This window comes from Marmota marmota, unplaced genomic scaffold (genome assembly GCF_001458135.2).
Source record: "Marmota marmota marmota unplaced genomic scaffold, marMar, whole genome shotgun sequence".
Lineage (NCBI taxonomy): Eukaryota > Metazoa > Chordata > Mammalia > Rodentia > Sciuridae > Marmota > Marmota marmota.
Window position 1 is genome coordinate 18,149,606 of NW_025999999.1, and position 23,265 is coordinate 18,172,870.

Sequence of the window (23,265 nt, forward strand, 5' to 3'; positions counted from 1 at the left end):
GCGAGCCGCTGGGCCTGCTCCAGGCGCTGGCGGCAGCCCGGCTCCTCCCCTCTGGCTCGACGACAAATTGAGGAGACTCGGGTGTCTGTGCCTCACTCCCCCTACCAGGAGACCAACTGTTTATGTCGCCGCTGGTATTGATGAAGTTCTCTCCTCCGCTGCTTTCTGATGACATCAGATCTCTGCCATGTTGGTATCCTATGCGAATGGCAGCATTTCGTTCCCCTTGCCGGGCAACCAAAGCAACGGGTGAGTCCTGACCGGCCCTCAGCAGGACCCGGACCGAGAAGCAGTTTCCGCGGGCTCCTAGCCCCGGGCCAGGGAAGTTCCGGGAGCCGGAACTCGGCCGCTCCGTGCTCGGTGTAAGCTCCTATAAGAGTACTACTTTTATATTTTTGTATTATAAAATAAAGGCTTCACTAAGAATTCTTTGAAAGCCCCTGAATATTTTTAATTTCTGTGCTAGTTTACTTTAAATATTATAAAATCAGTTATTTAACTTCAAAATGCTAAAGTATCTCTAATAATTAAATCCCAAAAGCACTATAGACATCTATCTACCATAAAGTAAGAGAACCACTTTGGAAATCAGTATGGCGGCTCCTCAAAAGACTAGGCATGGAACCATCCTATGACCCAGCCATACCACTTCCTAGTATTTATCCTGAAGAATTAAAGCCATCTGACTACAGTGATACATGCATACCTATTTTTATAGCAGCACAATTCACAATAGCCAAACTATGAAACCAGGCTAGGTGTCTATCAATGGATGAATAGATAAAGAAAATGTGGTATATACATGATGCAGTTTTACTCAGCCAACAAGAAGAATGAAATCACGCCATTTGCAGGCAAATGGATGGAACTCAGGAATATTTTGTTAAGCTAAATAAGCCAAATTCAGAAAGTCAAGGGTTGTTATATTTTTCCTCATATGTGAAACTAGAGAGGAAAAAGGAAAAGAACAGTGGGTGGATCTCATGGAAATCAAAGGGAGATCAGTAGAGTAGAGGAAAGGGACCAGGAGGAGGGAGGAGGCTGGGAAAGGGGAAGCACTAGGGACAATAATGGCCATATTATAGTGTTATATTTTGTGCATGTACAAATATGTAACAACAAATCCCACCACTATGTACAATAGTAATATACTAATAATGATACAGAAAAAAGTGAGGGGATAAAATTGATCTCAGTAACCCATCATTGTATTATTATTTCCAACCATTAATAAGCAAATATAGACAAAAATACCATCAACCTCCCCCTTCATACCACCTACTGCCTCAAGTAGAACATCCAGACCAGCAAGTTGAATAAGAAAATAAATGTCTTCTTGATTTGACGACTTTGAGTAAGTTACTTAATGTCACTGTGCTTCAGTTTCCTCATCTGTCTAATGGGTAAATAGTATTATCTATCTCAAGGACTAATGTGAGAACTAAATTAATTCATTTGTGTAAGTCTTAGAACATTGCTCTGCATGTGGTATATTAATAAATGTTAGTTTTTTTGTAATTATTACTACTATTCAGAAGCTATATACTTTTAAAATTACTATTATGTGTGAAAGTATAAGTGAGAGTACTGATGTGGTTCAAATACACTTAGAGCAACTAGACAAAGCAACTTCCTGGGAATTTTGCCTTTCAGGGAAGACTTTGAATAGTTTCTAGTATTAGGAATTCACACGCCTTTGGTGCTAATGGGAGGAAAGGAACCCAGATATTATTAGGCTCTAGACAATGTGCCCTGAGTATTTGAATGGGGAAATTCTCAGCGTAAGTAGCTAAATTAGCTATTAGTGGTGGCATATATTTTAGAACTCAGGAAAATGAAAGGTCAGTGGTAGAACCACTTGTACTTTTTGAAGTTCAAATTGCCAGACTCAGATACACTGCCAAATTTCTTGCACAAATTAGACAGAACCATCTTGGATCTTTCTGTGAAATAATTTGCTTTTAAAAATTAATTTTAAATTAGTCCAAGTAGTGGGTAATAATTTTTTTTTTTAGTTCTTCGTCCTCTCTTTAAGTGCTTTTCTTCTCTAAAGCATGAGGAGCCCTTGAACCTCTAGATAGCACATCAGTCCTCTTTCAAGATGTTTCCAGGGAAGTTACTGAGTTAGTCAATAATATATTTAAAGACAAAAATCTTAAAGTCTGTGTTAAAGATCAGGCCCGGCTGAGTCAGGATGTCAGCTGCAGCTGCCTCCTGTTCCTCCGTCACAGATGCCCACTTGTATGGGTTGACATACAGGAGAGAGGGTGGATGCCGGGAAATGTCAAGGACGACTGCGTTTCCCAGTGCTCCACATGGACAAGGTCTAGCCTCCATTTAAAAGGAGGGGCAGTATGGGCATAAAAAAGAAAATCTGTTTTCAGGATTGACTTTCACAAATGTGAAAAACAGAAAGCATAAATAGGACTTCTTTGGGTACTCAAGAGAAAGAAAGACAAGAAGTTGGAAAGAAGATTCTCATTTTCTTAGGGCCATCAGGAATGCAGTCCCTATTGGCAACCAAGTTGGTCTCTTGGGAGACCAAGAGCCACCACTTGCACACAGAAGCAGAAGTTTCATGATGGGACCACCGCTCTGCTGGTCCCATGAGGGGGTCACTCCGCAGGGAAGAAGGCAGTATAGACTTGCAAGAAGCACCTGTGACTCAGAGTTAGACACTCTAGGTTCATGTTCAAGTTTCACAGCAAAGGAAAGCCAGGTCTTCCTTCTTCCTCGGGATCTGATGCTTCCTCCTCCAGCACTAAGGCTGTGGGCCACCTCTGAGCAGCATCATGCTAGAGAATGTGCCTCCATCTGTGTGCTCTTTCTAGGTAAAGTCCCCAAGTTTATGCTGACAAATCCCCAATTTAAAGCTTCCACCTTGCAAGGCCCTTTAGTCCCAGTCTTTGGGAGGCTGAAGTGGGAGGATTGCTTGAGTCCAGGAATTTAAGACCAGCCTAGGCAACATAGGAAGACTCTGACTCTGTCTCAAAACCCAAACCAAACAGCTTCACCCTGACCCTCTCCTGAGGTGAGACTGGGGTGGCCAGCTGCCTGACTGACCACCTATCCTGGATGTCTCAGAGGCATCCCAAGTTACATATGAAATCAGAACTCTTAATGTTAGTCCAAATCCCAAACCTGCTCTCTTCAGCTCCCTCTCTGACAGATGACGAAGCCATAGAACATCGTGTCCCCTCCCTGCCTTCTGCCCCAGGTCTCCATCTACCCACCAGAAATTTCTGTTGCTCCCCTCTAAAATATGCAATGTCTTTGCTTGTCCTTCCCCCAGAGCCCCACATCCTCCAGGTCCCCATCCATGTTCTTCTGCATCATGAAAAATGTCCCAGTTGTTCTCTAGATGCTTTGTCTCCTGCCTAATTATCACCTCCCCATAAAATGGCAAAAATAAAGCTTTCAAATGTGAATTAGATCACATCATGCCACTGTTTAAACCCTCCCATGGGTTTTTATTACTGTCAGAATAAAATCAACTCTCACTAGGGCAAGTAAGACCCTGTCTGGCCTCCACCCACGTCTCACAGTAACTCAAGGGCCACACGGAAACTTGTTCTGTTCCTGGAACACACAAAAAGGTTCTGCTTCAGGACCTTTCTGCCCACTCTTCCCTCTGCCCCATACGTACAAAGTCTTCGGGTGGCTGCTCCTGTTTGTCATTCAGATCTCAGCTTCAATTTTCATTCTCCAATTTTCCCTGACGTCTCCAAAGATGCCCATCCACACAGTAGTCACCGTCTTCCACAGAACCCTGGGGGACTTTCTTCCTGGCTCTGATCACTATTTGCAGTTATCGTTTTTGCTTCCTGTTTGCTATCTCTCTCTCCATCCAGAAGTTCGGTGTTGCAGTCAACTGTTCTTTGGGGTTTCATTATCAGATCTGGAATGGCTTTGACTGTAAGTTCTTGCTCATCTCTACTCCTTCAGCTCCGGCTTAGGCCTATCCTTGTAGCTTCAAAACGACTCTCCCCTCGAGTTCCTCTCTAAACCAAAGTTTCTCCCCTTTCATTGCTGGCTGACTTAAGCTAAGTCAGAAGAAGAACAATCAGGCTAAATTAACTCACTTCTTTTTTTCCCACTTTTTTTTATTGGCGCATTCTAGTTGTACATATTGATGGGATTCATTGTCACCTATTCATACATGCACACAATATAACAATATAATAAGACCTTTCCATGACACTACATGTTGAAACAGGATGTTGGTTAACTTGACCCGATCTTTGATCGCTATAACTTCAGGCAACATAGCAAAGTGAAATGAAGAAAGGGTATTTTCAAATTTCAAAATCATGTCCACTGACATAGAACAGCCCCATCATGTTTCACAACCACTGTTAAAGTAACAACCACCAGCACTGGTTTCTGAAAGGTTGAAGTGACTGCCTTAATCAGAATCTTGCTTCTTGCCATATTTTCATTTGACTGATAAAGTGATAATAACTTAAAATATTAATAACAAGGGCGGCGAGGGAAAGAACTGCTGTTCGTTAAGCACTTTTTATATGTTAGGATGTTGACCCTGGTTATCTCACTTAGTCTGTTTGTTTGCTCCCCCAACTCTGTGGAATAGTTACCACTCTCATCCTTTTACAAAGGGGGAGAGTCTAAAGCTAAGAAGATTTAAGTAAGTATCAAGATACACATACCTGGTAAGGGGTAGAGGCAAATCTGAACTCAGAAACCCATATTCTTTTCATTTACCCGGCTGCCTTATAACTCCAATACAAAAAAGTATCTATTAAGTGACTACCAGGTACAATGCCAAAATTTGAAAAAATGCAGTCAAACAGACCAAGGTCTGACTCTTATCTCTGCCATACACGATCTGTATGAACTTGCACAAGTTGCTTAACCTGAGTCTTATTCTTCCCCATCTTTAAAATGTGGACAATATAAATCTCATAGGATTTTTCTGAATGAAGTATTGTGGTTATAAATAGTATTTGCTAATATTAATTGTTTACTTCATGTCAAGCACTGTCCTAAATCTTTTTTCTGTTTGAACTCCCATAATTCTCTCAAAAACCTTATGAGGTACTTGCTATTTATGTACCAGGGGATGGGCACAGAGGTAAGGACACTTGTCCAGTGTGGCCACTGTAAGAGGCAGTAATGGAAATTGAAGCCAGCCAGCTGTACTCTAACTGCAAAGCTATCTGGCCCCTCAATGCCTAGCACACACACAGTAAGGACCAGAAATGGTAGCTGAATTTTTTCCTTTCTAAGTACAAGGAACACAATAAAATGAGTACCTGGAGCTCTGTAATACAAGGAAAAAAATGAGAGACTCCAAAACAGCAGGGCTCCCCAAAGGAGAAAAAGGTCGTCCCATCATGTAAATATGAATCCTAAAAAATAGACATTGCTTTGCCAGAAATTGATGAAGGAAAAAGGAAAGAGCCTTCCAGATGGAAAGAGTCAAAACCATCGTTGAGTTTGAAAAAGACAAACAGCTTAACTTGACTTGAGGAAGTTTTGAAGACAGAAAAGGCAAGTGGATCATACAGGGGTGAAGAGCCTTGAATGCTGGGGTAGGAGAGTCTGAAGGCAGCTTAAGAGGCCAGGGTGGGCTGGGGCAGGGGGGGGGTCATGGAAAGTTCTGACCTCATAGTCCTGAGCCATCAAGGCCAAACTGAAGAAAATAAACTAGTTAAGGAGTTTTATCTGCTGTGTGTCCCTAACTCTCTGTGCCACTCAATGTGTATGTATCAGTGAATAAATTTTTGCCCTTATTTTGTTCACTTTCAAAAATTAAAACTTTCTGAATGCTACGTACAGGAGTCAACCACAAGAGACAATGGGGAGTCCTAGAAGCTTTTATATATGGAGGAGCCACCCAATTAACCTGTGGAATATTAATTTGGTAGCAATATATGGAAAGACCTAGAAAGGGGAGAGATGGATATATTTTTTTCTTTTTTTTAAGAGAGAGAGAGAGAAAGAATTTTTAATATTTATTTTTCAGTTTTCAGCGGACACAACATCTTTGTTTGTATGTGGTGCTGAGGATTGAACCCGGGCCGCACGCATGCCAGGTGAGCGCGCTACCGCTTCAGCCACATCCCCAGCCCGAGAGATGGGTATATTGATAATAGTTGTCCATATGCACAAATGACCCCATCTACCAATTTAATTGCTTTCTGTATCGATTCTCAAAATTTAGAAGTACATTATGTAAAATTACTTAAATGCTATTGAGAACTATGGCATTGTCACACTTGAATGGCTAAACTACCAAAAAGATGTTGTGGGGGGTGAGGAGAATAAATGTGGATTCTTATACTTGAATAATTCTCTTTTTCATGGGATCATGAACTAGCTTGGGCTAAGTGGGCTGCTTTATTATGTTTCGGTTCTGAAAAAGCAGGCATACTGGGAAACAGACATGAAATTAGATACCATCTCTGTTTGGCCAGCTTACAATATCCATCCACACAAAAAGTGCTGTTCAATTCTGCAATTATGCTTCTACTGTCAGATATTCAGAGACAGATGCAAAAATAACAATGAAAACATTTATCTGTGCATGTTTTAATAGCCCCAGGCCTTTGGAAGTCTTATCTGTTATTGTACGTCCCTCTGTGCTCTATTTGGTGTGGATGCATGTCCAACAGATTCATCTCTTCCCTCCATTTTGTGTGCTAAAAAAAAATAAAATGACAATTGAAAACATTCTGGTGCGTGTCGCCAAAGACCAAGCAAGGACAGCAGCTGAGATTTTCTTGACAGCAGGCATATCTGCACATAATCTCTGTCCCAAGGGACTTCTGTGTGGCTCAAATAACGTGATAGAATTAAGAATGCCTAATAATTTAATTGATATACCACTCTAAAATTCAGGGGAGTACTGAAAATCCAATGATATATCGTCAGACATTTCTAAACTTGGTCACACCCTCCACAGGGTGGTTATCTCGTTTCACAGCTTTTCCTTTCTGAGACCAGAGAAGGAAGGGGTTTGCCTTCCTCTGGTAGTTATTCTTCTAGACGATTGCAGGTATTCTATGCTACAGAGAGGCAATAACTGCCCGTTACAGGTTGGCTGCATTTGCCTCTTTCTTGTCTCAACAATGTGAGTGATCCATGGTTCAGGATGTGCTCATTGTTTGCTAGCTACAAAATCTAACAAAGCTAGGTTTTATTCATATAGTTATTCACAAATTAAAACAAAAAGCACCCCCCCCCCACACACACACACACACAGGGCAGGGACAAAGTGAGGTGCCAAGCATGCAAAAGTGAACACACATCAGTTACAGAGTTTTGTTAGACCCTCACGCACACGTGCACGTGTGCTCCTGCACACACATACACATACACCACAATGAGACCCAAAGATGACCAACATTATATAAATAAGCAAGCCCCTAGCTGCAGATCAGAGGTCCTTACATTTTCTTTAAAGGTATATTCTGCTCAGGTCAACAGTTAATTGAGTGGGTTCATCTTTCAACTTTCTCTGATGGGTCCATCTCGCTCAGAGTAAGAGCCAAAGTCCTTGGTTCACAAGGCAGCACAGGACTAGCTACCTATCCCCACTATCTTTCTGACCTCCCCCCAAACTGGCCTCACTGTGCCTGAGCCATTCCAAGTGTATTCCGACTCAGGGCTTCTGCAGTGCTCTCTACTCCACGGGAATGTTCTCAGCCCTGGTACTGATGTGGCTTGTTGCTCTCCTTCTCCTCTTTGTTTAACTGAAATCTTCTCAAGGAGAGAATATATATCATCTGCATCCCAGACTCTCCATTCCCATCCCTACTTCATTTTCTCCCAGCTGATATGCTGTATTGTACCTACTTACATTTCATAAATATAGTTTTCACACACAAAAAAATAACATTATTCAAAAGGTAAGCACCCAGTAAGCCTCTATGGGAAATGATTCTTTTTTTAATGATTTGTGCACTGTTGCAACTACTGCTCCTAAGGGAACTGGTGCTTAATAAGGGTTTGGGGAATCAATGTACTAGGCTCAAGGCAGACAAGGATGACTCAGACACCGTTCCTACTATTTAGATGGTAACCATATCCACCAGCATTGCTCCCCAAATAAAATCTAACCTGTAAAGTTATCTTCACTGAGGTCTTCAGCAGTCTGGTGATGTGCTGAGTCATTACAACCCTTTTTTAGAGAAATATTCTCCCTAACAAGTGCACGCATATGAATAAGCCAATTTAGCCAGGACACAAAACCCAAAGAAAAGGAAATGGATTTGAAAAAGGTTGCTAGGAAAGTCAAAATGGTTTTGTTCCTTTTCTCAACAAACCTAAAGTGACTGGCTACATCCCTTCTGCCTCAGCTTTTTTTATCAGTGTTCCTAACCTGCAAAAGCATTCTTCTGAATGTCGAAAGTATATTACATTTGACAACTTCCTATAAAACATCTTTTCCCCAGCATTCTACAAATGAAATATATCTCCACTGCATCGTACCTTTTTTATGACCAACTCAAACAATGAGATAGTAAAAATATTTTTTTTGAAAAAATATCCTTGCAGGCATTAAAGTCATCATTTGATAGATTTCATTTAACATCTCAATATCGATTTCATAAAATATTTTCTCCTGCAATGAATAATGCAAAAGTAGAGACCACTGAGCTTATTATAAAAACAGTCAATAAGAGCATAAGAAAGAGCCTTTTTTCCTGACTTCTATACAGTAATTTCTGTCCTGAATGGTGTCTGATGTGGCATAATTTGACTTTCATGATACTAAAGATGGAAGTGATGATGGGGGATCTGCCTTACTATCACTTTTATCAAAAGGAAAAGAAAGGAAAACACTCAGTCATTGATGCTGTCCTGCAAAGTCAAAGAACTGTAAGGCAAACTGTTGAATGATCCCAAGTAGGTAACTCTCATTCCCCAAATCTGCATTTCCTCCTTGCCAAATAAATGCTTGTTTCTATTTGTTTGTTAAACAAAGAAGATCTTGACATTTTCCTAGTCCTTTCTACTCCATTAAAAAAATAATAATGGCATTTAAGAACTCTTTTATGAGTTTCATGCTATTCTTATATTAAGCCTTATAAGTCAATGCTTCTAAATAAATCTATCCAATTAACTTAACGAACATCATGCCATTTTCCAAGAGCAAATCAGCTCTCTGTTAGTTCTATGTTTGGGCTCCTTGATCAGAATGTCATAAGCATCATTAACAATGGTATACAACAAACAAAGTCAAGTGTGGGGGAAGAGCAGAGGGCACTAATTACAAGTGCTCTCTTTCACAAATAGATTTTCATTTTTTGTTGGCTTGAGAATACCAAACCCATCTCAGGCTGCGAGGAAATGGCATTAGCTCTCCTAGTAAGCCAGAAATGTATTTAATCACATTGTGCCAAGACAAAAGTGATAAATGGCCCAAAATGTTAGTGCCATGACTGGGACTGTCAGTCAACACCTTCCCCAACCCCTTTGCCCAAGTAGCATGCTGCTCTGCTCCTGCCTGTGGAGATTCCAGTCAAGACTAAGCATTACGGGAATTTAGTCAAACTGAAATTGAGTCATCTGATCTGGAAATTCATTTTTAGTTTCATGACTTGGTAACAAAAGAGCCTTCCAAGATTATCTAGGGAACAGATGAAAATAGGAAATAGGAAACAGGGTCCGACATAGGGTGTGTACTTGAACACACAGCTGGAGGTGAAGAGCTCAGGCTAAAACTCAGGTCTCCTAACTCCTTGTGCAGCTCTTTCCACTACAATGCTTCCTGTGAAGCAGCTGCCTTTTGCATTATTGTTAAGTGGGGACACTTTGATTCAACCTTTAAACAAATTGATTTTCAAGTTTCATTTTTTAACTGAGGGTAACACATAACTACTTGGGATATATATCAGTATGGAAATCTTTTGTGATTGTCTTGACCTAAAAGTAATGGATCTCTTGCTGTCAGTCATTTATGAAAAATTAATTCTGTAGCAAGCAATGAGGTTGGCTTTAGATGAAGTGAGGGGAAATAGATGTTCTTTATTCCCTGGGTAGAAGTGGTCTGTCCCTTGATATAAATGAAAAGAACACCTATAACATTTTCAGTATCGAAGAAATAAGCTGCTCCCAGCAAGGCAGAGACTGTATGTGTGGTCAAAGCAGGAAGCAGAGGCACAGGAGGGCCCAGGGCAAGTCAGTCATGGAGGAGTGCTTACGGAAATCTCTGAGCTTTGCTGTCTCTCCAGTATCTCTAAAACATCAGTTGAAAGTTATGGAATAATATGTACAGCTATGCTTTAAAAATGTCAAGGTACATGCACAAATATATACTACATAGCACTGTTTGTAAAAACAACAAGAAAACTATCCATTAATAAAAGACTATTAAATCAGTTATGGTGCAAGCATATGATTAAATACTACACAGTCTTTTTGAATGAGTTATATTGGTATGAACTAATATAGAAACACCTCAAGATATATGTTAAAAAAGGCAAAAAAGTGGGGGGTTTTCTTTTCACATTTTTAATTAGTGCAATACACACACACACACAGTTATACATAATAATGGGATTTATTGTTACATAATCATACATGCACACACTATAACAATATAATTTGGCCAGTATCACTCCCCAGCTCTCCCTCCACCTCCTCCTCCTCCCCCCAGCTCCTTTCCTATACTGATCTCCTTTGATTTTCAATGCGATCCTGCCTCCCCACATCTTTCTTTTCCTCTTCCTCTCTAACTTCCACATATGAGAAAACCTTGACCTCCTGAATTTGGTTTATTTCACTTAACATAACATTCTCAAGTTTCATCCATTTGCCTGCAAATGATATGATTTCATCTTTATGGCTGGGTAAAGTCCTATTTTGTATATATGCTACATTTTCTTTATGCATTCATTCATACATAGTCACATACCTAGGCTGGTTCCATAGTTTGGCAGTTGTGAACTGTGCTGCTATAAACATGGATATGTATGTATCAAAAATAGTGGTTTTTTTTTTAAAGTACATAGCTAATTTCATAGGCAGACAAATGAGTTTATCTTAGTGTCCTAGTACATACATAGCTTTTCTCTAAAGGGGCCCTGGCTTCGCAGAATAAGTCTAAATGAAGACAGAGCCACCTAGACATCTCTCTGCAGTTCAGTGTGCTAGTTGCTAAGATAAAAAGTCTTTGCAGGGAGGGTAAAGGAAGAAGTACAGCTCTCAGAGGAAAAACAGAGTTACAGGCCAAGTTCAAAGTTAGCAGAGAAATCAGGCGGAAAGAGTACCTCCAGTACAAGGCCTTGATTTAATCAAAGGGTTTCAGAGAACCAGGGCAGGCTAATCTCCAAGAATGTTAATTGAATGCTCACTTAAATCAAATGTTCTGAACACCAGCACATAAATAACCTTATTTTAGTGTTTATCACTGAAGGCAGCTTTGCAATGAAAGGAGAAAATACTGAGATAAATGAGTTAATTAAACCCACCAGGTCCAGCCCAGGCCCAAGTGCTTCTTTGTCCTTCTTTCCAAAAGTCCTTCCAGCAGCAGTGTGCTGCCTCTGCATCACCTCTTTTTCTGTGGTAAAGGTGGAAGTGTCACAGGGACAGCCTATGTTAACTAAAGGAAATGGTTGGTCATCCAGAACTAGGTGTCATTTCTACAATTGTCCAGAAATCTGATAATGCAGCCTAGAGCCAGCCCATCTGAAGGGGTGTAAATGTTCTGGAAGGTAGGAAAGAGTAGGAATGACCAAGGCCTCCCCAATTCAGATATTGGTCCTGAGTCTGTTGTAAACTTTTTGAGGCAAAGACTAAATCTCAGCTATCATGCTAAGCGAAGTAAGCCAACCCCAAAACACCAAAGGCCAAATGTTCTCTCTGATAAGTGGATACTGATCCATAATATGGGGGTGGGGTGAAAAGAATGAAGGAACATTGATTGGGCAAATGGGAGAGGCATGAGGGCAGGAAAGATGGTGAAATGAGATGGACATCATTATCCTAGGTACATGTATGACTGCATAGCTACATTATGTACCAACAGAGAAATGAAAAGCTGTGCTCCATTTGTGTACAATGAATCAAAATACATTCTGCTGTCATATGTACCTAATTAGAATAAATAAATAAATAAAATGAAAAGATTAAATCTCAGTCATTCCTGTACCCCTTGCATTTGATACTAAAATCTCTCCATGTATGTTTGCAGAAAGGGTGAGTAGACACCATCCTCAGTACTTGTCTGGCTTGCTTTGTGCAGAGAGGAAAACTTCAGTGAGCTCTTCAGATATGCCACAACACTAAAACTGTCCAAGCAATCCCCACACTTTCAAAAGGCACCTCCATAGGATCCCACCCCTGTCTCATCTCTGCCCTATCATGTGCTACCTGAACTTTCCTGATGGAGGTGACCACCTTCAAGCCAGCGCTGCTGGGGCCTTGTGAGAATTACAAGCCAGAATGCAAGGTGTGGTATTTTTAACCACATAGAAGTCTTTTATTTGCATGTAGTTAAATGTGTCTACCTTTTCTTTTATAACTTTGGGGTTTTGCATCCTATTTAGCACACAGAATGCTGTCAGGTTATAAATGCGCCCATATTTTCTTTTAACAGTTTGTGTGTGTGTGTGTGTGTGTCTGAGTGTGTGTTTCTGTGTGTGTTGCTAGAGATCAAACTCAGGGCCTCACATATGCTAGGCACACATTCTATCACTGAGATACACACCCAAGCCATTAGGACTTCTACTGTTTCATTTATTTTACATTTGTTCCAACATCATTTACTGGATAATCTCTCTCCTCACACTGATTTCAAAATGCCACCTTTACTATTCAAAAAGATACATACATTTGCTCACTGTTCTCTCACATTTTCCCTACTTGAATTTTTCTCCAAACTAAACTATTTATTGTGGTCTCATAGATGTTTTACTCTCTGGTAAGACTAATCTCCCATAATTACACTTTATTTTTTAGAATTTCATACATCTTATTTTGCAAAAGGAATAACAGTATTATTTTGCCATGTCCCTAGAAAAGATCTTCTTGGTGTTTTAACCAGAATTTCATTGCTTTTATGGAAAGATTTAGGGAAAAAGAATATTTTTACAATATTTTGTCTTGTTATCCAACAGCATACTTTCTCCCTCCGATAACTTCAATCTTCAATGTAGTTTTTAAAATTTCCTCATATTGTTCCTATACGTTTCATTTAACTTCAAATGTTTTATTCTTCATGTTCAATAGGTCTAGTTACCATTTTAAAGTCCTAAAAACATACTGTTTCCTGGCCTGGAATACTTTTCTAACACTTTTCTATTTGACACATTCCTCTCTCATTCTTCAAGGTCCATTTAAATATCACTTGTTCTGTCAAGAGTTCCTTGGCCCCATATTCAATCTGGATGGACCCATGTCCTTCCTCTGTCCTCCTGCAACATCTGGCACGTCACTGGCCACATGATACTTCAGCTTCAGCCTATTCCCCCACACCTGGTTCCCAGAAAGCACCCAGTGATTACAATAAAGGAATGAATTCCAAAGTCATAGAATATGCTTTTTCGTGTTTTAGTAGTGTTTTCACAGAGCTAATAATAATAATATTTATAAATGGTAGAATTTGGAATGATGTGAGGATGGTTTTCTTTTTAAGCCCAAGATATCTTTTAAAATGCAGAAAATTATCCCATAATGAGAAAACATAAATAATTAAGAAATGAAAACCAGATGCATCCTTTTCCTGGCACGAATTTCAGTTTGGTGTAAAGAGGCAGCATTGTGGTACAGAACATATTCTGTCATTAATGAGACCTGAAATTAAGTTCCAGATCAAACATGTTTTAGTTATTGATGACCTCAGGCTGGTTCTTCACTTCTCTATGCTTCTTTTATATATGTACATAAATAGGAATAATAAATATCTTCATAATAGGCTAAGAGATACATCAAACTTATAGGTCCAAAATGCTTGCTTCCTCCCCGTCCAAATCTTCTCCTTGTACATTCTTCCTCAACTGGGAAGCCAGTTGCTGAAAAAATGGGAGGCATCCAAGATTCCCCTCTTCCTTTTACTCCATGCTTCCAAGCCATCAGCAAGTCCTATAAGCGATTTCTTAACATATTTCCAGAAACCAGTGACTTCTCCCCAGCTGCTCTCCTGCTGCCTGGTCCAAGCCCCTGTGCTCTTCTCTCGACCACCGCAGTGGCTTCCTAACTGGTCTTCTTGCTGCCACCCTTGCCCCTACTTCTACCCTCCACATTGCTGACTGAGCAGCCTTTTTAAACTTTATCAGATCCTGTGACAACTCCGCTCAGAACTTTCCAAGGGTTTCCTGTCTCTGCAGAGACCACCCTGACACCCTCTATTCCCCTATCACTGGCTCCTCCATACCTCTCCCATCCAGCCACAGCGGGGGCCCCCTGCTGGTCCTAGAACAAGCAAGCAGGACAGACCTCAGGAGTTCACATTGTTCATCTTACTTTCCTGGATATCTGCATGACTCCAGGTGTCTGACCAAATGTCACGGACAGCACCTTCCCCTCTCTCATCTCTCCAACTCTTTGTGTCCTGCTCCTCTTCTTCATTTTCTTCACGTACCTTCTTCTTCACACTGCCCAACATATGCTTACTTGCCAAGTGCCTGTCTCCCCTAAACACTTAGAATAGTTAGTAGGTATTCAGCAAACACATATTGAATGACTAGATAACTGAATACATTCTTTCTAACCACAATGCTACAATTTATAATAAAGCATCTAACCATAGAATAAATTCTCCTAAAATAAACTGTCTAAAGAACTGGTAAGCAAACTAACCCTCCACTAAGCCCATGTGCGTTACTCACCTAAATGCTTCAATGACTCAAAATAAAGATTCCCTTGTCTTACACACAACAATAAGAACAAAAACATCTCCCTGGAATCCATTAGAGATTGCCAACCTGAATCTCTTTTCCACATGTGTGTGTGTTGTTTTGTTGTTGCTGGGTTTTTATTTGTTTGTTTGTTTTAACTTTAAAAAAAAATCATGGCTTCCCCCTCCTTTCCCTCGACTCTGGGACTCCACTCCTTCTGTTCATTCCTATTTAGAGCTAAAGCCAGAAATAGCTGTTTACCTCATTGTCCTCATTTCCCTTCATTGTTACCATCCAGTTCTCTGGTGGCTTCCCTGTTGTGGATGTTTTTAAGTGAATTCCACTAAGTAGAGAAAGAAAAGCACCAGTCGAGACCTTGGACACAGCCTAAAGTAAAAATATACTGTAGGATATTTTCTTTAGGAAAAAATATCTAAAAATTGACTCTAATGCAGTTGTACACATGCCATCAAATATTATTCTAATAAGCAATAATGCTGAAGAGCTAGAAAAAGAACATGCTGTACAGAATAAAAAAGTAATTTCTTTTAATTTGCTGAACATGTGAATAACAACAATTATGCATGTAGAGCTCTTCCTTCTGCAAATCTAAAAAAATTATCTAACAAAAGACTAAATTTATACGATCTCCAATCAATCCGCAAATAATTTTGAGTGCTTGACCCATAATTTCCACTTTCATTTTTACTGTAATTCAGGGCTCAAAAATACAAAGGATTTTATAGGATCATCTACTAAATAAGAACTTCCCCACTTAATAATTATTTTTAATAGACAATTCCCTAATGGTGGTAAATGTATGTTAGATGATTTTCCCAATAAAATAATACAATAAATCTCTAACATATTGGCAGAAAGTCAAGTTGTGAATCTAGGAACAACTATAGGTAACTTAAACTAACATTTTAAAGCTGTTTTGAAACAGCTTTAAATTAACTAGAAGAAATAAAACCACTCGCCTAAAATGACTGTGAAGGACCAAAGGAGCCAAACATTTCCTTCCCAGAATAGTTTTTCTCTAGATAACTTACCCCAATTTAGAAGGAAACCAGCATGTGGACTTCCCAAAAAATAAACAAATATTTAAAATATTTATTTGGGTTTGATTTTATACTACATGCTTTTAGTCTATAATAATAATTATACTAGAGCATACCAACTTATCATTCCAGGAAATGGACCAGATGTATGGGAGATTGAAAGGGAGGAAAATAGTCTAATTTGAATATAACTGAAATATCTGCTAGCATAAGTACAAATTTAAGTTTAAATTTTGATGTAGATAATCCACAATGTGGAAAATACTACACGGAGATATTCAACTTTTGACCAGAATTCTATCTTTTGAGTCAAAGGAATACATTGACACCAAAATGTATGCTGGCTGGAAACATTACACATGAGAAAGGCCACAGTTCTGATATATCCTCTGGCATGTACCTGTTATCTCAGCATCCCATCAGGTACAGCTATTGTCCTAGACAGAAATGGCCATGGCCCTGTTTGAGTGATAACTTACGCAGTATGTTTATATATATATATTACTTTTTTTCTCTTGTGATACTGACTGGGGCTTGGGCCCAGGGCCTCAAACATGCTAGTCAAGCATTCTACCACTGAGCTACGTCATAGTCCTTAAAATTTTTATTTGATTTTTGAGACAGGATCTCGCTTAGTTGCCTTGGCTGACATAGAATTTAATGATTTTCCTACATCAACCTCCATGTAGTAAAACTTTTATTTAAATATGAACAATAGATGTTGATTGGCCAATCGGTCCCAGCCTCAACCAACCACCTATTCTAATGTCCTTTATATTGTTCTGCCCCCAAACCAAGACAACCCTCACTCCAAAGTGCTCAATTAATAGTTATTAAATGAGTCACTAATTAGCATAATAGCATCCTTAGCCCAGGAATGGATGGGATTGGATTTAATCTGGATACTCTGGGAGAGAGGTTCAATAAATACTGTTTATTTAATGTCAATAAATAGTGCTTATTGAATGTCAGAGAAAAAGGCTGACAGTTCAGCACTGCCCATTATATTGTCATCTTGCTTTTTGCTAAGAATTTTTCAGATAAATGGTTGTCAGTTCTCTTCTTGAGGCAGGGGAGATAATATACAATATTGTTTCTCAATTGTGGTGTCTATTTTATGACAAACATGAATTGCAATCCCTACTGATGTCTATCTCAATGGGGAGAAAATGCACTAATTCAACATATACTAGCAAATTTCAGTTATATTCAAATCCAATATCTCTATTTTTAATTTTTAGGGACAGAATTAATATTCTTGGTTAATACACATCAATTCCTCAACTGCTTTGATCCCCCACCCCCATCTCCCTCCCTCTCCCTCCTCCTTTCTCTCTCTCCTTCTCTACCTTTCAAACAGTGTTCTTTCAGTTAGGACATGAGTTGGTTTTGGCCCTGAGTTGGTTTTGGCCCCAGGCTGCTGTCTGTGACAGGATGATGACATCTGTGCTCTGGAGGAGGAGGTGCCCACAAACGCAGCAGCAGGCCTTATCTGGTCGGGGAGAAAACAAGCAGAAGAGGGGAGGGGAGTGCCACCCCAGAGCCTGCAGGAAACACAAGCCTTGCTCTACCCACGGAAGGCGGGGGGGTGGGGGAGGCACAGGTATCCTTTTGAGCATTGCCACACGGTGACCAAGATGGGTAGTGACCAAGATGGGTAGACACAATGGCAGAAGGGGCTATAGGAGAAGACCACAGCCTTAAGAAATGGGGCAAAAGAAGCAGGTTCTTCTGAGCACAAGCTGCTATGTATGGTTAGCTGTGAGTTTTAGGGACTAACATGGCACTCTGCTAGTAAAGTGTCTGTCAGTTCCTTGTGACATTATGAAACTTAACAAGTGCTGACAGCTGGATTTTAGATGCCTATGTTTGATGATGAAGTCCAGGAAAGCTCAATAGATGTCTATGGGATGAATGGAGAGAGAGTTCTAGATTTTACTGCTTTACCCAAGAGGAAATGCTGACTGCTCCCGTTCTTTCTCCTTTCTCTACCCAACCACATTGGAAACCAGTGATCAACTAGACAATGGCAGCCACAAGCAAAGTATCATTCAAAATACTTCTTAAAAAATTGAATACTGCTCACAGACACAATGCGAGATAATTCAATCTTCTGTAAACTTTTACTGAGATATATGATATTCCCACAAGTGAGTTATTGATATTCAAAACTATTCCTCTCATGTGAAAAATACCCACCTGTGGAATCAGAAGACATTTATTTTAAATGGAAAAAAAAAAGGATTTCCAGGAAATGTAGTATATTGCTGTTTTAATATTTCTTTTAAAAAGCAAAATTTATAATGGGTACGCTTGGCTTTCAAAGACACCTTCTCCTTTCTTCAGGTTGATGAACAACTTGAGAGTTCTATAGCTCAAGTAGGAAAAAATAGTAGCTGACACAGGCAGAAAAAAATATCCCTCACATCACACCAAATAATAATTCTTGGTGCACTAATCTTTATCATCTCACTAGAAAAGAAACATCAAGCTAAATGGCATGACTAGCAGTACAAGGGACATATGTTTACAGGCAGAAGCAAGGGAGAGAAGAAAGATGAGACAGGGCAGGAGCCTGCCCTTTATCAACCAGAAAACAGTGGAGCCCAACTATAGCTCTGAAATTAAGAAATCAGCAAAAAGTGAGTGTCATTCTGATTCTTGTAATCCCTCTGCCTTACATCCTAACCTGGGCCACTGACACTGTAAATGAACCACTCACTGTCCAGCAGAGGGCTTCTGCCTCCAGCCCACCACTGCCCTGTCCTCGCAGCTTGGGCAGCAACCCAAATTCCTCATGCCAAAATTAGGACGCTTGGAGCCAGTAGCAAGCATCTCTTTCACCCCCGCATTCTTCATGGCTGATAGATTCAGGCCCCATCCCTCTCCCCCATCATCCATTTCTGCCCAGCGATTCTTCCCTCCTGCTGCCCATCTCTCACCACTCGCACAATTCCTCTGTGCTCTGGAACCAGTCTCTTGTCAAGGAAATCCCTGTATCGTCAGAGTTTACCACTTGGTGTATGCTTGGTGTATACTGTCCCACAACTTTGATCTATGCTCATGGCATACACATATACGCACACATGGGTATTTTCTCGTTTTATAAAACTGGGATCACATATTGCATGCACTTTATTCTAAAACTCACTCTTTTCACTTGATGAGTCATGGTTGTCTTTCCAGACTAACACATGGATCAAACTCATTCTTTCTAATAACTGCATACATCATCCATAATGTTAATATACATGCATCATAATTTAGTCACTCATTCCCCTATGAATGAACATTCAATTTGCTTCCAGTTTTAGGAAAGTTCTGAAAACAAGAACAGCAAGGTCTATACTTTCCGAGCATATGTGCTTTTGAGTTACCTCTCTGCCAGTGCAACCAATCTATCTGCATATACCTGGACCTTTTCTTCCAGGACTCAAGCTTCTGAAAAGCTAGTGTGCTCCTGCAGCAACCCCTTTCTTTGTACAGTGCTTATTATTTGCCATGTATTGTGCACTGAATAGGTTTTCTAACATTTATTGAATTGAACCAAAAGTTAACCAAATAGAGACCATCTGGAAGAATGTACAGGACACGCTGTTGGCCATTATTTACTCTGATAAATTGTTAAGGCATAAAAATAGGAAACTTTCCTTTTTTTAGATACACATAACAGTAGGGTGTATTTTGACATATTATACATACATGGGGTAACCTTCATAGGTATACCTATACATAGATTCCAAGGCCTATTCTCAATATTCTGATTTGGTAGCTCTGAAGTAGAGTCTCGTTATCAGTATGTTTGATAAATTCTCAAGATGATTCTTATAATCCTGAAATTTTGGGGTACCACTCTAGTCCAGTGATCCTTAGAATTGCTCAGAAAGCTTTTCACATAAGGATTTGGAGGTCCTCCCCCTTCAGAGTTTATGATCTGGAAGGAGACTTGGGAATCTTCATTTTTAAAGGACTTCCTGGACAACTCTCCCGAGGTATGGGAACACTATTCTAAGTGTGATAATTTCCTCTAACAACTCAAAAATTAAGATATGATTAATTCATTTTGGTCTTTTTAAATATTATTTTCTATTTGTAGTTGGACACAATACCTTTATTTTAATGTGGTGCTAAGGATTGAACCCAGGGCCTCGAACAAGCTCTACCACTGAGCCACAACCCCAGCCCCTCATTTTGGTCTTTAATGGTAAAAAATTCATCACCAAGTTGGAGGTCTTTGATGAGAATATTTGATTAGAGCATAGATGGGAATGTCACACCTTGCCCCATCATGGAATTAAAAAATAAAAAATTTTATTGTTAGTTTGAATAGTGAACTGTATTTTAATACTCTATGCTTGTTGTCTAAAGAACAGATTAATAAAAAACATTTTTCTAAAATTTTCTTAATAAAGTTGCTTTTCTTATACAATCCAACTGGTTTCAATGTTTTCCATTTTTTAAAAAACTGTTTTGCTCTTCCCATAACCTACAAGCCTAGACATTATAAATAAGCAGAGATTGATTTTTTTAAGTCAGTGGGATTTATCTTTCTAGGAGTCTAAAGACCTTCCTATTTATACGTGCCATATTTAAGTAGGCACATTAACTTTCTGATCCTAAAGATTTATCTCTACTTTCAGGAATATAGACAAGAGCATAGACACTGAATTGATAAACCAGTGAAGCTCAGCTATGACATCTTACAAAAAAATAAGTGACAAAAGAGACATTATTCTAGGAAAACTCAAGTTAGTAGCTACTCTGCTAAGCCCTCCATTATACATTTAGAATTTCTTTCCAAATTCATATAAATAAAGTACTTCCTAAAAAAAACATAAGAAAAGTCTTTAATGATAACTAGGAATTTCTGGTCCTCAAAACTGAAACAGGCAGAAATGAATGGGAATGTCAGAATGACAATGTCAACACCAGCAGCCTCTTCCCTTCACTTTGTTACCACCAATTACCCATTAAGGTGTTCCTAAATGTGCTGGGCTTCCAAGTTACTTACCAAGGCTATTTTCTTTAAATCCCACATATGGGCTATTTTTTTCTCTTTCCTTAGCAAATCAATGATTGTAGTGTCTATGATACTATTCAAAGGACTAAGAATAGAGGGAGCAAAACAGGGTCTGTCAGAGTCTAAAAGAACTGAGTGGAAATCAGGATCTGCCACTTACCAACTGTTCAAACTCAGGCAAGTTACATAATCTCTCAAAATCTCAATTCCTTCATCTGTAAAATGGGGAGATAAAACCGTATCCACTTGCTCAAATTGTGGTGAGGATTAAGCAACATAACACTTGAAAGGTGTCTGACAAGGGGCTGGGGTTGTGGCTCAGCGGTAGAGTGCTCACCTCGCAGACATGCGTGCGGCCCGAGTTCGATCCTCAGCACCACATACAAACAAAGATGTTGTGTCCGCCAAATACTAAAAAATAAATATTAAAATTCTCTCTCTTTCTCTCCCTCTCTCTCACTCTCTCTTAAAAAAAAAAAAAAAGAAAGAAATCAGCCCCAATTCAGAGCTTGGTCATTTTTCATTTCCTATTCCCAGATAAAAGGAAGAGCCAGAAACTAAGTGAAACTGATGGCATCACCTAATAGACATGCTGCTTTTCAGGACACACCAAGGTTCCCAAGGCTACTTGGCTCCTGTGGTGTACAAGGTTCCGTACTAAGAGTTTTGGTGGTATAAAACTGAATGGGCGATGGACTCTGACCCCAGAGAGTTTTACAACTTATGACAGATATTCTCTACATGTTCTTTGTTGTATTTAGGACAGAGGTCAGAACCAAAAGTCTGGGTCTTAGAACACAGTAAAGAGATTTTATACCTGAGTCCCTTGGGCACTCAGAAGATCCCATTCAGACTCACTGAGTCCCCTGTAATCATATGTGTCTCATCCTTTTTAAAAAAATTTCTCTAATATACACAAATTATTAGGCATGATTAGGTAGTAGTATCTCTGGGCCTCATGTCACCTCTGTAGCTTGATGTCTACAAGGTAAATTCTTCATTTTACCCAGTCCTTACCATCCCATTTCCAGGTATGGAATCAACCAGATGAACAAAGACCAGATTCCTTTAAAAAGGAGTGAAAACATTCTGGATAGAGGTTACAGTGTTTGTTATAATCTTCTGAAAAGCAGCACTTAATTATTCAACACGTTATTAAATTCCCAACCAACCCACCCCCACCCCACCCCAAGCAGGATTAAAGCTTCAGAGTTCAAAAAGCAAATCTGCAACTCCTCATACAAGTTGCTTTCAGGGTATCAAAAGGGGTGGGACTTATTGCTTTGAAAATACACTTTCTAAAAATAATCAATATTTTCCTTAAATGCTTATGGCAAAGGAACCAAGACACTTCATTTTAATTGCTCACAAGCTGTACAATGACTTGATCTCTTTAATATTTCACTCATAGTAGCAGCCACTGAGCTATGACTCTCTCTCCCAGCATCATCGCTTGCTCCAGATGGCAAGAAATACATTCCCTTCACTCTTGCCTGAAAAGCAATTCTGATTTATTTTTTCCTTCCGCCCATTTCACCTGCAGTAATTGTTTTACTCCAGAAAAAAGACATGTGGGGAGAGGAAGGGAAGATTAACTCAAGGGGGAGCACAGGTAGGGGAATCTACTTTTTTTTCTTTTTTAATGGAGTGTAAATACTGCGGCTTTAAATTTTGCTGCATCAAGCCCTGGATTCCTTCCATAAACGAGCTGCAAAATGGTAACAAGAGAGAAGGAAAAAAAAAAAAAATCAGCTCTTGCCCCCCCCCCCGCCCGCCCTCCACAGCTCCCCACCGGGCGGGCGGCGGCCCATCCCCCACGCCCTCGCAGCCCGGACGGCGGCCAGCACAGGTGGGCTGGGCACCGACGCGGCCCTCGGGTGTCGCCCACATCCGGGGATCAAGGTCAAGGGCGAGTGCTTCCTCCGCTGCCACCGTCCAGCGCCCGCGATCGGCTGCCAAAGTTTCGGGCCGGGCTGGGGCCGGCGCGGCTCTCGCAGCCCCCGGCTCCCCGCACCTGCCCTGCCCGGCCCGCCCTGGTCGGGGCCGGCGCCCGGTCCGCCGCGGTGCCCACCTGGTCCCCACCTGGTCCCACTCACCTCTTGCGGACATGGTTCAGGCAGCCGGAGCCGAGGCGGGAGGCAGAACCGAAGCCCGCAGGGCGTGGGGAGGAAAATGCCCCTCCGCGCACCGCGGCGCACACGCTCCCGCCGCCCCGGGCGCCTCCGCTGGCCGCGCGGGGACGCCTCCCGCAGGACACCTGCCCGGCGCGGCGCGGCGCGGCCAGCAGGCGGGGACGCAGTGGCCGCGGGGACCCGCGGGGCGCGGCGGCGTTGACAGCTAGCGGCCAGCTGGGCGGGACCGCCGGCCGGGCCCACCCGGG

The 23,265-nt window shown here is 40.6% G+C and overlaps 1 protein-coding gene across 1 annotated transcript in view; it reads right to left on the reverse strand.

The window, feature by feature from the left end:
* Positions 1–23,195, reverse strand: part of Ablim1 (actin binding LIM protein 1) — a 272,608-nt gene extending 249,413 nt beyond the window's left edge. Inside the window, exon 1 of the mRNA XM_048807388.1 lies at positions 22,982–23,195. Within this exon, the coding sequence (XP_048663345.1) occupies positions 22,982–22,994 (13 nt within the window). The 5' untranslated portion in view covers positions 22,995–23,195. The remainder of the gene's footprint in view (positions 1–22,981) is intronic.
* Between the last annotated feature and the right edge of the window lie 70 nt (positions 23,196–23,265).